Source organism: Fundulus heteroclitus, unplaced genomic scaffold (assembly GCF_011125445.2).
Source record: "Fundulus heteroclitus isolate FHET01 unplaced genomic scaffold, MU-UCD_Fhet_4.1 scaffold_955, whole genome shotgun sequence".
Taxonomy (NCBI): Eukaryota; Metazoa; Chordata; class Actinopteri; order Cyprinodontiformes; family Fundulidae; genus Fundulus; species Fundulus heteroclitus.
Genome location: NW_023397423.1, coordinates 16,887 through 32,433, shown reverse-complemented (window position 1 = coordinate 32,433; position 15,547 = coordinate 16,887). Strand labels below are relative to the sequence as shown.

Here is a 15,547-nt window from a genome sequence, read left to right as displayed (position 1 = left end):
AATAGATGTAATTATTTGTTCATTAGATGGACATTACTGCATCTTAAAACATTTACATGCTTTCACAACTGAAATATGTTTCACGTTGGATTTTATCTTGTTCTAATAAAATCACTATAAATTGTTAAACTGGCCTCCTTTTATGTGTAAGTACAGCTTTGTGAATATGTGTTTCCGGTGATGTCTTTTCAGAAATACATAATGTTCACATTTATTTTGTCTCGGGCCGAGAATGATGATGTTTTATCAATTTCAGAATTGTTATCTAGTCTGAAGGACTGAACAGTCTGAATAATCATTATATCTCTATTGAAGCAAAGAGATTCTGTTTAGAGTTCAGATTAGTTTTATTTAGCATCACTGAAATCGTTAGTTTCCAACCAAGGATTTATAGTAATTAATATGAATAAGAAGTTATCTAATTTTCGACCATGTATGTGTTTGCCAGTTAATTATGGAAAAGAGAAACACAAGCAACAAAACAAAGACAAAAAAGATACCTACAACTAATATTAAAGGCTAAGAAGGTATTTTTTATGAAATTAAATTGTTATCTTAGTTGTTTAATGTCAATCTTTCTTAAAAACAAATATTTTACTCAACAAAATTAAAAATGTATGTGGTCAATATAATATAACTTGAGATGGAAGAGGATAGGCAAATAAAGATGAAAGTTTCATTAATCTCTTTGATCTTTCCACTTCCAAAACCAGAACCATCACTAAAGAAACAATTGAGTGTCTTATCATGATCTGGAATGAGCTTGTTAGCTAGCCAAAATGATCAAGACCTCTTTTTATGTGATTCCCACAGCCCCATTATTCACCTGCGTCAAAAGCCAAAAGCTTTCAGGGAAATAATTAATCAGATGCTAACTAATCAGAAACAAACTTGGGATAAAACAAGAAATGCATCACTTCAAACAGACTATATTAAAATGGATTCTGTTATCATTCTTGACCACATTCTTTGACTAGAGAAATACTGTAAAAGAATGTAAAACATCTATTCTTGTAGAGGAAAACTGTCTCCTGGCTGGAGCTGTTTTACCCTTTCAAAATTTCCAAACATGCATTCTATTAATAAAGAAATGTATCACATTAAAGGTTTAACACATTAACCACTTTTCAAAGTAAAAAATAATTTAAATCATAAACTGTGTCAAAATCTTGCAGAATTCTGGAAATTAAAAAATATCAACAATATAACAGGTATTTTGACACATTTTAACAGAAATTCAAACAAGACTTCTTTTGAGCATAACACGTAGACACAAGTCAGGAGTAAGGAGTTCCCAAAACACAATTTTCTGTGAAATATGTGCATGTATGTAAGGATTAATTATGTCATGATAAAGCCAGGCACCCTTGGTTTGGATACCGCTGGTATTCTGTCAGCTACAGAATGTGGGAAAACCTGTATGTCAGCAATAACATGCTGATATAGGAAATACCAGTCTGGAAGAGGCAAGAACAGCTGAATGCAACCAATTTCATCTTAGAACAAGGCCCTGACAACAAACTTCAAGAAGTCACATTGAAGGTGTATCATTTGTGTGGACACACCTTCTCATTTTTTCTGGCTTTTCTTCATTTTCCCTTTTGTCCTGCATTGTAGAAGGCATTTACAGAAGACTAAAAGGGAACCCACTTGGAAAATTTGTGCTAAACCTGTTTTGTATTAGTCACCTCTTGCTTTGATGATTTTGCATGCTTCTTGTCATCTTTCAGCTTCATGAAGTAATCACTTTGATATGGTTTTCAGGTTATCAGGTAGGTCTTTCAAGAGTTAATGTCTGAAATCCCTAAAATCTTTTCTGAGTTTAAGACCTGCTGTTGTGTGGTACAGGCAGAGGTAGGATTGGTACAATGAAGCTGGACCAGGGGTCACAGCTCCGGGGCCTCGTGTGTCTCTTTGGCCACTCCCAAATGGCTAGTTACAACTTTGGCCGAAAAAAGCTTAAGACATGATTAATATGTATAAAAATGAGGGTAAAAAGAGCTGATTCTGGCATTTTGTCATGTTTTTATTTCATGTTATATTTGCATAGAATTTTCCGAACAGAATGACATGATGCAAGTTTTTTTTTTTTTTTTTTTTGCATAGTTCTTTTGTTTTGTCATCAGCTGTAAACTACATGTTCTTTCATCATTTTCCACAAAAGAAAGGAACATGGTCTTGTTCTCTATCTGTAAAAGTTAAAATTTTTCCTTTGTTCATAAATAATAAAGAAAATTTGTTTTTCAGAACAAATTTGCTTGTTGTTGTGAAACCTAAAAAACAACTATAATGTCTTAGTTCTTAATTTAATATAAAACAAGAAATGTATACAGTGGGTGTTCATAAAAGCAAACAAAAAGAGTTGTGCAGGTGTTATGGCTCTGGACAAATTTTATATATCTAGAACGAGAGCAAAATGGCTTTTTGGATTGTAAAAGTTGCTGACCCCTGGTCTAGACTACTTTTTAGTTTGCTGCATATTTTCAAGATGTGTTCATTCTTAGTTTTTATGTCTTCAGTTTTTATATACAATGCAGAAAAACACTGGAGCTTGAAAATTAGAGAAATGTAAAGAGCATCCAAAACGAATCAAACCAAATGGTAGTGACTTTAAAAAAAGTATTAACAAGTTTAACACATAGTTTTAAAAGCCTTAACATGAGAAAAATATTGATATAAACAAATAAGTGTCAAAACATTTGACAAGCACTATAAATACACAATAATAAACCTGAAAGGCCTTTTTATTAAGCAATGAGCTGCTTATTTCAGCATCTTATTTTAATTATAAACCAGGTTCTCAGTCTTTAACTCCTTGTTTTAACTATCTGTTTAAAATAAAGGATGACATTTTCTAAAACTTTAAAACCATTTAAATTGCTTTTATGGGAGGCACAATGTCTGAGTGGGTCACCAAGGAGCATTTTCTCACCACTTAAAACAAACTTAAAACTTTGTAGCATTACAATAAAACACAATTTTTATACCATGTGAGTTTAAGCTTTTGCTTTTGATAAATTCCTTATATGGAGGAAAACAGACAGTGTTACAGTGCAACAGGATGGTGAAAACAACAACTTAGACCTTTTTTTTTTGCTTGGAAATAACAGCAGTTAGAGAAGGTGTAAATAGGATTACATGTTGTACACACCAGGAACATTTTTAGTCGCTTTTTTAGTTGCTTCAAACACTGATCTTAGCATTAAATGCCACTATGAATTCAATCTCCTTATAGGATTAATGATTAAAGCTCAACTAAAAGAGAACAGTGCTCCTCTCAGTCTTAATAGAGTGCTCAATTGAGCAGTTCCCATCATCTTAAACTTTTGGCTGCCCTCATGTCTTCTCTTAATATAAGCCAAGTCCCTAAAGAGGACATAAAAGTAAGATTGACTATGAAGAGCTGTTTAAGCCGTTTTTAACTTAAAACTTTGCAGTCTTGGCACGTACGTTTTTACCTGGACGTCCTGCAAAACATCCTCACACTTTTTCATCAGATGATAGTTTACATCAAAGAATGACTGTTCTGCAACACATCCCATGATGCATATAGTTACTTTTTTTTCTTTTAGAGATTGAAAAAAATACTCATTTGATTTCCTTATGCACTGAGATTTAATATGTTGGCTCCCTTGTTAAAACTGAAAGGGCTTAGAAATTAAAATCTGCCTTATACAGATAACACCCTAAATGCTTCTTAAATCATAGCTTAATGTTTGTAGATTGTGGCAGGAAAAAAATCCTCTGATGAGGAAAATCAATGAGGGAATTTATCCAATATTTGGTTGGAGGCAAGTTAAACACTTTCTGATCGTGTAAAAAGAGTTTAATGAGGAAATTGTTTATATGTTTTGAGGTCTCAAAAATTGCAACAAAATTCAGCCTCTTTCATAAATAGAGTCGTTAAAATGATTTCCAACCATGAGCAGGATTTTTAGGGATTGCATTCATGTGTAAACTGTATGAACATCTAAGAAGATTAGCATTTTTTACATTCTTAGCCATTTGACAAAAAAAAGTATTATGCCTTGCCATACTATTTAAACTCTTTGAACCATTTTACATTTTGTCCCTTTAGCACCAAAAATATCAGTGTTTTTTTATTATGTTTATGTGATTTATACCTACACCAATTTTCAAGTGAAAAAAAATATTCATAGGCTTCAAGTCATATTTACAAAAATGACATCCATAAACAAAATAAAAAATTTCAGATGTAATGTGATTAGTGTACCTGTGTGGGATATAATCTGGTGCTGTGTGAAGGCCCCAAAGGGTTATTTAGGTTAGCTAGAAAACATCCTCATGAAAAACAAGGAATATGGCAGACAGCTTAGGGACTTAAGCTACGTTCACACTGCAGGTCTTGATGCTCAATTCCAATTTTTTGCTGTAATCTTATTTTTTTGTGTTTCATTACAATTAAGCTATAGTTGGTAATCCTGCTCAGAAACACTTTTTGTTATACTAGGTAAAATCATCCTTTCATCCATATGTATCCAGTTAACTTAGCAGCTAGGTGAGCTGCTCTCACTGTAGGCTTTGAACATGGCAAAGAGTCACAAGAAGCGAACTGCGGTCATATATAAGAACAAAAAGGCCTCAGTAGAAAGAAATAAGACCATGGTGGATTTGGGAGATTTCTTTCACACCTGGAGAGCATGGGAAAAAAAGCAAGATGGTCTTGCACAAGCACAGTTTTTACAAAAAGGGACTTGGGGAAATTTACGGGAAAATCGCCTATCCTAGCTTTAAATACGACCGCCATCAAACTGCTGTCCGAAGAGTTCAAGACCGCAAAACGAACCGCAAGAGCAGATAACGGAAGGAGACGTCACACAGCCGTGCACTGTTTGCGGAAGTAATGGTACATTTTTTCTAGAAGTTTTCAATAAAGTTTTGTTAATGAAACAAACTCAAAAAGGGAAAAAAAACGTGGATACTGGCCAGCAACTCTCCTTGTTATTAATAGAAAGCTGTTGAGCAAAGGGAGCCGATAATATTAAGATCACATCATAGCAAGACGAAGTAAGGTAAGAAGAACGCAGCACAGCTGTTAACAACGGTCTGTTATGGAGCGCTAACTGCTACTACTGTGTACGGATGTGTAGTGAGAGACAGGAGAGACGGATAAAATGCGACATGAAGACAGCGGACACCTTGAAAAGAATCTGATACGTATCGAAATTAATAACACATTAAAGTGGCACAGATCGGATTTTTTGGAGGGTGAAAAGATTTCACTCTGCTGGGAAAAAGACAGATATTGATTGCATGAGGGCAAAAAGATCGGATTTGGGTCTCATTTCCCTGCAGTGTGAACGCAGCCATAGCCTACGTTCACACTGCAGCCTGAAGTGACCCAAATCCGACCTTTTTTGCCCATAGGCGATCTGGATCTGATCTTTTCATGACAGTCTGAACAACACAGATCGGATTTTTTCAAATGCGACCCAGGCCACTTGGATATGTGGTCCTAATTCCGATACGTATCTGATTTTTTTTTTTTTTTTTTAAATCAGATACGTATCGGCCATGTCGCATTATCCGACCTGTACATCACTGATACTCGACAAGCATCACAAATATGCGTCCTGCTATGCAGAAGCGGGAAGAAAAACAACACCCATGGCGGACAATAATGAGGAGAGCAGTCAATGGAGAGAAAGCTCCGGTTAGAAAAGAAATTAAAGATCGCAAAATGAGCGGCAGCATTATATGTTTACTTACGCAAACATTGAGCACGCTTGCTACGTGTGACGTCATCGCGTCCTCAACTGCGCATGCGGGACACTTAGGTTGTATGAATTCGGTTCACACAGGAGATCACATGCAAGTCACATATATTTGGAAATGTAAACGACCACGCAAGAAAAATTAGATTTCACAAAAAAAATCGGAATTTAGCATTAAGGCCTGCAATGTGAACGTAGCCATAACTGATGGATCCATCTAAACCAGGGTTAGATAATTAAGTATTATTCCAAGCTTTAATCATCTTACCCAGCACCATTCAGTCCTTCATACAAAAAATGTTGAGTATGGTGCATCTGCAAACCTACAAAGACAATGCTACCAGCCTAAACTGACAAGCTGGGCAAGAAGAACATCAGTCAGAGAAACAATATAGAAGAGCCCATTAAGGGACTCTGTAACAGCTGACGGGAGACAGATCACAGGTAGGATGGAGAATTTGTTGAGAGGGAGATAATTTGTTCTGCACTCCACAAATCCTGCCTTTGTGGAGGAGTGACAATAAGAGCACAACTGTTGAAAGAAAATCAAAGGAGCTGGTGAGCTAACTATATAGGCGCCACAGAAAACACAGAAAGTTCTTTGGCCAAATGAGACGAAAAATTGATGTCTCGGGCTTAGTTTCCCACATCATGAACCATAGAAAACTGACACTGTAAATAACCCTGAGAATACCATCAAGGTGAACGCAAAGTGGCGTCAGCATCATGTTGTAGGGATGCTCTCCTTGAACAGGGACAGGGAAGCTGTCCAGAGTTGATGGGAAGAAGGCTTGCGTGAAAATAAGGGTAATCCTGGAAGCCTAAACATACCCCTAAGGCTGTAATGTCATACTAGCTGTAGAATCAAAGCAAATGTTTGCATGTCTTAGAAAGACATGCAGCTGTAATTATATTATATTATATAGAGGTAAGCAGTATTGGTTGACGTGTCTAAATAAAAACACACACAACACTTTTTCAGAGATTTATTACAAAACAATGAAACCTGTGCATCCTATTTTTGTAATTACGTGAAACATTGCTCTACAACTCAAAACCACTATTAAGTTTGATGTCAAATTACAAAATTAGAAAAAAAGTTTAAGTGGTATGAATGCCTTTGCTCGACATCTTCTATATAATTTTTACATTAAAGAATCAAAAAATCTCTGTTGCCTCTGTCTGTTTCAGTCCACATGAACAGAATGTTGTTTGTCCACATCATTGACGTGTCCAAGTCTGAATGTGCCTCTCGTGTCATTCTTTGGACAGATGTATACCTAAACCTCCGCAACCTTTCCCTGCACTTGTCATCAATGGGACCACAGTGACATGCAGCACGATGCTCCAGAAACTCTGTAGCCAGCGAGTCCCGATGAGGACACAATGGATACAGGGACGAACCGTCCTGTCACAGAAAAAGAAAACACAAACTAGTTAATCGTCTGCATTTCAGCTGGAAACTGTCTCTTGATACAGACTTAAAAAAAAGTAATGGTGAATACTTAAATGAATTAAACCACCATTTTACAGTGCTGTGTAAAAGTATCTGCCTCCCTACAGATTTCTGCTGTTTTTGCTTTTGGTTCGCACCCTTAATGTCACAGAGTATCAAACCAAGCTTTGTTTCAAAAGTCTATAACCTGATTAAGAACAAAAAGTAGTTTTCAAATGCTGATTTCATATATTAATAAATAAAATCATTTGCAGATTTTGCTTTTGTTTCCTTTGTCCCATGTCAATGTTATTTTGATCATCTTTAGCGTTAAAAAAAGGAACAAGGGGGTAAATACTATTTTCACAGCACTATATCAGTTTTTTCTCCCTTGTTTACTGATTTCCTTTTTTCTTTTTTTGACAGACCTTTGGCAATAGTAGAGTTACAACATTAAAACAATTTCTGAAACAAAGCTGAGGAGAGGAAAGGTAAACCTACCAAATGTGGAAGCAGTTGAGGACGGCAAAAAGAAGACCAGAGATAACTGACATGGGAATGGCCAGAAGCACCGTGACTATCCTATATATCCAGACCCTGGACACTTCAAAGAGGGCGTTGCTCCAGATCCATATTCTGTCCCCGCTGCGCACCGATGGCGGCTCAGCTATCACGTCCTCAAATTCCACCTTTGAGACACAAAGGCTTGTTAAAAATGCTCATGGAGGGCTTTTTAAATGACAGAGAATCCACTAATGGTTCATCAGTCAAGCAGCTATATGGATTTTCTTTTAATAAAATTATTCAGATGCTTTATATATGCAAACAAAAAAACTATTTAGGCAATCTTGAATTAACTAATGCATACAATTGTTTTACCTTGAGGCAGGCATTGATACCTCGGGGGTCCCTTGAATTAATCAGAGGTTTAGTATCACTGATTTCCACTAGTGTGGACGTATGAATGTCTTCCTCCTCGTCCACAGAAGGCTGGGCTCTCCATAACGTCTGCGGTTCCTCCTCATCTTCAGACTCTTCAGGGTCACTGGAGTCCCCCAGATAAATCTCCACTTCCCCCGGATCGTCACCTTTCTTCACTGTGTCCATTTAATCGACTTGTAAACACAAAATAAAAGGGAGCAGAGAGGGTCGGCCTGTCCCCACCCTGGCAGCCCAGACAGAAGGCCGCTGACCGGGCCCTTCCAGCTGGCTGGGTGCTGAGGTTATATTGGGAACATTACAGTGACCTGGATGGTATTTGCAGCTGGTATTTCAAGTGAAGATCATTTTCCGGTGCTGTGCGGAGGAAAGAAGGGGCTGAGGAGGATATAAATACTTCAAACATGATCATGGGTCTGTTTACACTGACACACTGCAGTGTAAATTTACTCATTAAAACAAAAACAATGCACAGAGATAAGAAGTCATAATGAGGCTTTTGGCAAACGTCTTGCAGTTTCTGGGATTCCATTCATTTCTCAGGCTGATTTTTTTATTTATCTGCTCAAGTAGGCTGGGCAGGCACCTAAACTATGAGATCATACTGCCCCTTTGTGGTGACTGAAGGGACTCTACCATTTTTAGCTATGATAATTTAAATGCAGAGACTAATATACTGGAGTGCTTCACAGGAAGTGGATGGAAAGTGGAAGGACATGATACGCAGTCTTCAGAACTTTCAACAAGTGAAAATCTGAAAAGTGTGGCATGCATTTGTGTTCACCCCCCCAGGTTTAATTCATAGTTTGCACAACAAGCCTTTGCTGCAATCCCCGTTTTTTAATGTATATGCCTCTACATGCTTTACATAAACAGAAACTCAAATGTTTCTTCTTTACAAAAAACTCAGTTGGATGAAGAAAGTCTGTGAGGAAACGTTCGGAACTCCTGTCAATAACTCCTGATTACATTTAGGTCTGATCCTTCATTAGAGCAACCTCATATTTTCAAGCACCTATAAATTAATTTCACTTGTTAGAACTTGCTTTTTTAGTTTCCACTACACTTTGTGTCTATGACTCAAAATCACTGGAACTCTCCTAATTTCTTTTTTTTTTTTTTCTGATTCTGGTCAAATTTCAGCACATGTTAAAATATGGCGTCAAAATAAATAAGTAAATGAATATGGCAGCTTATTAGCACATTTCCTCTGTTCTATGCATAAAATCCATGTGTGATAAACATGCATATAAAATGGCTGGCAAATTTATTGGGAAGACCAGTGCCACCCCAAACGTCCTTGGTGGGATCACTGGAATAATCACACAATTGGAAAAACCTTGCATTAAAATTTATTTTTCTTCAGTGAATTTCCCAGAAGGGGCATTTATTTTCATGCATTTGAAAAAAGACTTTTCCTCTTCCATCAACCTTTGGACCCATTTCAAGCTCACTGCCATCACTATTAATCCTTATATTCTTTAAAAAGAAGGACCAAATAGAAATATTCTTTAAATAGAAGCACCAAATATAAATATCACTTAAATAGACAGACCAAATTAGACTATCCTGCAGCCTTTCAACCTTTCAGCTTGAGGTAATACTCTTTGAATTGGCTTGAAAAAAAAGTGCCACATGATACTCTTGCTGGCATATATAAAACACATGCAGCCGTCAATTCAGCCTACAGTGCTCTTAATAATATGACCACAGGGATAGGAGGAAATAACAGCTAACTATTTCCAATTGAAAAGCAGTGCACGATATTAATATACAATGCATCACAGTACTGTGATGCATTGTTTTTGCAATGTTTGTTTCTTGCTGTTAGTCATGTAGGTTTTGCGTTATTAGCGCATGCTTTGTGTTTAGTTTCTTTCATGTTTTTATTGATAGTTTCTTTGCTCCAGCTGAACTCATTCAGTGTTGATTACTCCTCTTCCCTCAGGTGCATTGCCAGACACATTCTGTGCCATTCCATGCTAGCGTTGTCTGACTGTTCGTCACATCCTGTTCTCCTTGTGCACGTCAGTAACTATGTGTTTTCGTCATTATTAAACGCTGTTGCTCACCCTGTTGCTCCTGAGTTCCTGTCCGCTCTTTGGTCCGGGACAAACCTCACCACACATGACAAAAACAGGCTGTAACTGAATTCATTGCTGTGTGCTTTTGCTCTGCATTGACCACTGGAGCGTTTCCATGGTAAGAACAATTTCAGATTGCTGGATGGAGACAGAGAGAGGACACAGAGTATTGATGGCAGGGAATTTCCTGCCTCAGTGCAGGAGACGAAGGCATGCTAATGGACTGCACACCCAACCAGATGGAGCTTGTTTGTTTCCGGCTGCACAGGTAAGGTCAGCAGAGAGCGTGTCTGTGACACTCTTTGTGCGTGTGTGTGAATGACACAAATGGAGAAAACCCAGAGAAAGAAATGGAGACGAGATAACAATTTTATTACCACTGCACACTGTTGCCAGCAGTATTGGGTTTGTTCCAGAATTGAGTAATAAAATAAAAATATATATAATTCATATATAATAAACAACAATAAAATAAGAATAAAGGGGTCATTGGCGAGTCTGCATCTATGTGTTACGGACGGTTTTAAACAAGTTGTATGTGAGAAAGTGAACTGTAGAGAAAGTTATAAACAGTGACAAATGAGGGTAAACAGTCATGAAAAAAATGAAAACAAGTGGCAGAGACATCAGTATTAAATGTAAACTATAGTGAACAATGGACAGTTCACTACTAGCAAGAATCATGCCACAAAGATATGAGCATTAATGTTTATTGAAGGAAGGGGTGGATGAATGGGAAGTGAGGATTGGGTCATTTGGGGAGACTCGTTTGAAGGCTTGGGAGGAGGAGACTCAGCGTGGGGGTGAACTCTTCTGGAAATGGCTTTGGTTTGTTGATTATCAGCAGGGGGCGATACCCCTTACAAAAAAGAAGCTGTTTTTGGGAGTGTAAGTTTTTGAATTTTTTGTTCCTGAATCATTTCCCTGATGGAAGTGGGATGGACAGTGTATTGCCTGGATGGGTGGGATCTGTGGCTATACATCTGGCCCTTTTCTGGACTCATTCAGCATAGATTGAGTCTAGATCTGTAGATGGCATCCCACAATACCCTGTGATGTGCACACCACCCGTGCTAAATCCTTCCTCTCCTCTCCCTTACCACACTCTCACACAAAATGCTTTCTATGGCCCTGTAGAAGTTTTTTTAACAGCTTAGAGGGAAGTCCATTTCAGTTTCCAGAGAAGAGCCATTGTTGGACCTTCTTCACCAGGTGGGAAGTTTTCACTGTCCAGGAGAGGTCAGAGGAGATGTGAACGCTCAGGAACTTTATGTTGCCAAGACGGGAAACAGCAGCTATAGACATGCAATACACTGCCCATATACAAAATTTACACAAGAGCTACCCAAATGTTGCAGCTGTGGCCCTTTGAAAACATTACTCAAGCCCCTGTCATAAAACAGTTCCATCATAAACCCACAGAGACGAGCCCCTTTCTGAGGTCCATCTGGTCATTTACAAATCAAGATGCTGCAGATCTTCTAAAAGTCTGTTATTGAGAGTGAAATCTCGTCTTCTGTTGGGGATAAAAAGGCTAGGGACCTAAAAAGGCTCAACAACCTGATAAAGAAGGCTGGCTCTGTTCTGGAGACGACTGTGGAACCTCTGGAGATGATAATACAAAGAAGGATTATTTATAAAACCAAGAACATTATGGACAACCATGAGACTGTCTTGGGAAAACAGAATGTCTTCAGACAGATGCTTCTTCAAATCTGTTGCAATACAAACTGCTACAAGAGATCTTTCCTGCCAACAGCCATCACTGCATTTGCAGAATTTGGATCAATAGGAGTTACAACAACATTTCAATTCCCTTTGAGATCAATAAAGTATAAATGTATTTTGTATTTGTAAATCCTGGTGAATAAATTTTCTTCAAAGAAATATCAGTGCGTGGGGAAAATGTGAGTTTGTTTGCGACGAGAGCAATAGTTCAACACTAATTAAAGCTGATACCTTCTGCTGCCAGCATCAGCAGCTTATGCGGGACATGACGGATGTGCCACCGTGTTCCAGCTCAGCACCTGTCACTCCAGCTGTTTGCAGAACAATAGGTCAGACAGACTGTCACGTCTACTTAACAGTGTGCACATCCTGATCAGAGCTGTCCGTTACAGTTACCCGTCGCTGCAGACATTTAGGTGGCAGATGATGTGGTTTTGAATCCCGGCAATAAAAACACTGTGGATTCAAAATAGATTGGCTTCATAAAATGATTGAGATAAATAACATTAATTGTTCTAAGATGGTTTGTAACAGCTTGTCGGCCTTCAGGAATAGAACTACAAATTTACTTCACGCCTTATGCGTAGCTTTTCTTATGAAGGGTAGTTATTGCTGTCCTTAATTATTAATTTGAAACATTTAAAGAGGAAAAAACCTGTCAAGGCCAGTATGTGTCAATCCCCCGTCTTGGAAAAAAGTTTTATTACTAGTAAAACAATAAACTGTATGTATTATTGGAGATATATAATGTCTTGCAATTACAATGAATAAATCTTGCAGTTTGTTTTGCAAATATCCAATAAATAGCTAAATAAAAACAACAAGCACCCAAAACTTCAAACTGTTGTATAGTCATACCTTTATATCTAGACAAAGTGTCTCTTTTTTATTATTTATAATGATATCATTTAAGCTATATTTACAGCAGTCAGAACCAATGCTTAAAGCAAAACCATGAATGCCATTTTTCAAAGACTTAGTTAAAAAGCTTCTAATCGTATTTCCAAAATGCCAAACTGCGCTGTACAAGTTCATCCTAGTGTGGGATTGTAATCTCTTTGTGGGTTGTGGGATCTAAGCCCAGTGGACACGAGGACTCGCTGCGTGAGCTCCGATAAGATGCTTTACAGACCGTCATGTTTTATGTGTGCACAAACCGTTTGAGGGTCTGACAAAATAATGGTTTTCACTCCTTCAGACAGCAACATCAATCACCCTTCTTCCCTTTGAATTTTCTGGAGTGACTGTCTCACCGCCTCTGCTGTGCATTATTCATCATTCTGTGTGATAGAGCAGCTCATCAAGTTTAAATTAAACAGGCTGCACAAGAAGAGTAGGTCTTTTCCTTGGATTTACCTTTAAGTGCAGCCACACTCAATCAGGCTCAAAGCATGAAGTCTTGTTCTCTGAAGGGTTGGGCTTGTTTTTGATCTACGAAGAATGTGCTTTGCAGAGGAGAAAGTACAGTTGTGATTGTCCTGATCTAATGAGAGCTGCCACTGAAGAGGGGGGCTTTTCGATTTAATTAACAAGTTGTGAATAACCATCTGGCTCAGGTATTTCTAAAAAAAAACAAAAAAACAAGTTACTTCTGGAAGTAAGCTTTGAAACATGTTTTCATACATGCTACTGTTTGCTTTGTTAGGTCTGATTCCATGAAATATATGAATGTTAATATGCACATATGGCACAACGCATCCAATTTAATAAAGACAACCTGCAATGACATGAAATGACCTAGAAAACTATGATCTGTTTTTTGGATGCTTTCACATGAAACTTTCTAAATAACTGCACACTTCGTCTTCCTTAAATCCAATATTCTAACATCTGAGGTGTGATGAAAACATGTATAATCTTAAATACCAACTTAGTTCTTTACAAGCACACGCAACTTTTTAACATTGAAGTAGGTCTATACAATGTAATGTTATGTATCTACAAGTTAGTAGTTTAATTTCCTGAAACCTTTGTACAGGGATTTTCTTTAAGAAGTACCAGTCCGGAGCGTGTAGAATTTATTTGGGTTAGTCGGTTTTTTCAAGTTGACTTAGCCTCTGCGCATTATTCAGGTTATCCCTGGTTTTTGTTGTTGCTTTCTGGTTTCTCCAGTTACCCTCCTCCCAGTTCAGTATCCTCTTCCCTTTATGCCACAAGTCTATTAATTTTTTGGTTTCACTTAAAAATCCTGCTTCATATTTAAGATGCTTTGGTCAACCTGCATTTTGGTCCTTAAAGGAGCAATGAGCGATATTTCACCACTAGGTGGTGCTTGAGCACTGTCTGTAGACCAAAACAAAATGTGTGACAAGCTGCGCCTCTCTACCTCAGCTATAGCTACCCTCCTTTCCCTTCTCACTCGTCACCTCCTGTGCATGTATTTGTAAAAGATAAAACAGAGCAAAACAGCATCACCTTTTGTGATGAAGTAAGTAACTCATCAACCTTATAATGCTGTTAGCAAGAGAACATTTTATCAGCTGGAGGTGCTCTCTGCCATGTTGCATCAGTGCTCTACTGCTCTGATGGTGGCATTTTAGGGCAGGGAGGGGCTAAGTCCTGAGTGGCAGCTGTTCACGTGCACATATGTGCATGTGCATGTACGTGCACATGCACATATGTGCATGTGCACGTACGTGCACATGTGGCCGGTCGCCTATGTAAACAAGAGACTGGAGAATAGCACAGAGAGATATGGTGTGACGTCATACCATAGTCTATCTGAAACACTACCTTTAGTTCTTCCCACATATAATTTTATTTTTAGTTCTTTCTATCTAAAACGGTGAAATTTTGCTTATTGCTCCTTTAACAGCTATACAATATTACATCAAAGGAGTGCATGCAAATCTTGTTTTTTTGTGTGTCTTGTTTCTTGTGAAAATCACAGTTAAAATGCACCATTAAAGTAAAAAAAATGTGTATGACTGTCATGGTCATGGTGAGGGTATGTTAACTTGTGGCATCAGGTGCAACGAATCGAGAAAGTGTGAGTGCTACAAAAACAGACCTCCATTGGAATATTGTGTCTTATTTGTAGACTATAAGTGTCCCTTTTATTACACTGCCTTTGATAAGAGGACTCTGCTACACTGACATCAACAGAACCATTCTGGTAGCTCCAGCACTTAGATGGATTTGTTTGCAGCCAGAAACCATAAAAAGGCATGATGTTATTTGCTTTGAACACATCCAGAAGTCAATAAAAAGGCATTTTACTTACTGGTTATATAAGTGGGTTTTTTTTTGCAGGTCATTTTGTGTCTGTGCCTGTCAGAAGGTTGATATCCTCATTGACACAATTTATTTGTCTTTTCTTTAATATCCCATAAAGCAGCAGATATGTTTACATTGTCTGTGAACTGATTTTTAGGAATATCACTGGGAAGTTAAAGGATTTGCACAAATGTTGCTGAACATTATGTTTGTATTTGTAAACTTTGACCAGTGTGTCTGGCTGATGTTATCCCCTGAATCTAATCAGTGTTATACAGGGCTAGATATGGTCAAAACATTCACTGTACAGAGTTCAGCAGCTGCGATAGCAATGAACCCAAATGCGATTGCAGATTTCACAAAGGTAAACATTTCAATATGGTGAAATGATAAAATAAGGGTTCTAACAT

General features: G+C 37.7%; 1 protein-coding gene across 1 annotated transcript; it reads right to left on the bottom strand.

Moving 5' to 3' along the window:
* Positions 1-6,707: 6,707 nt before the first annotated feature.
* On the bottom strand, positions 6,708-8,398 carry LOC118556389 (caveolin-2-like). Its single transcript, XM_036134956.1, has 3 exons — positions 8,050-8,398; positions 7,672-7,859; positions 6,708-7,143 (listed from the first exon to the last, which is right to left on the bottom strand). The coding sequence occupies exons 1-3, from the start codon at positions 8,275-8,277 to the stop codon at positions 6,993-6,995; spliced, it is 567 nt and encodes a 188-aa protein (XP_035990849.1). The 5' UTR covers positions 8,278-8,398; the 3' UTR covers positions 6,708-6,992.
* Between the last annotated feature and the right edge of the window lie 7,149 nt (positions 8,399-15,547).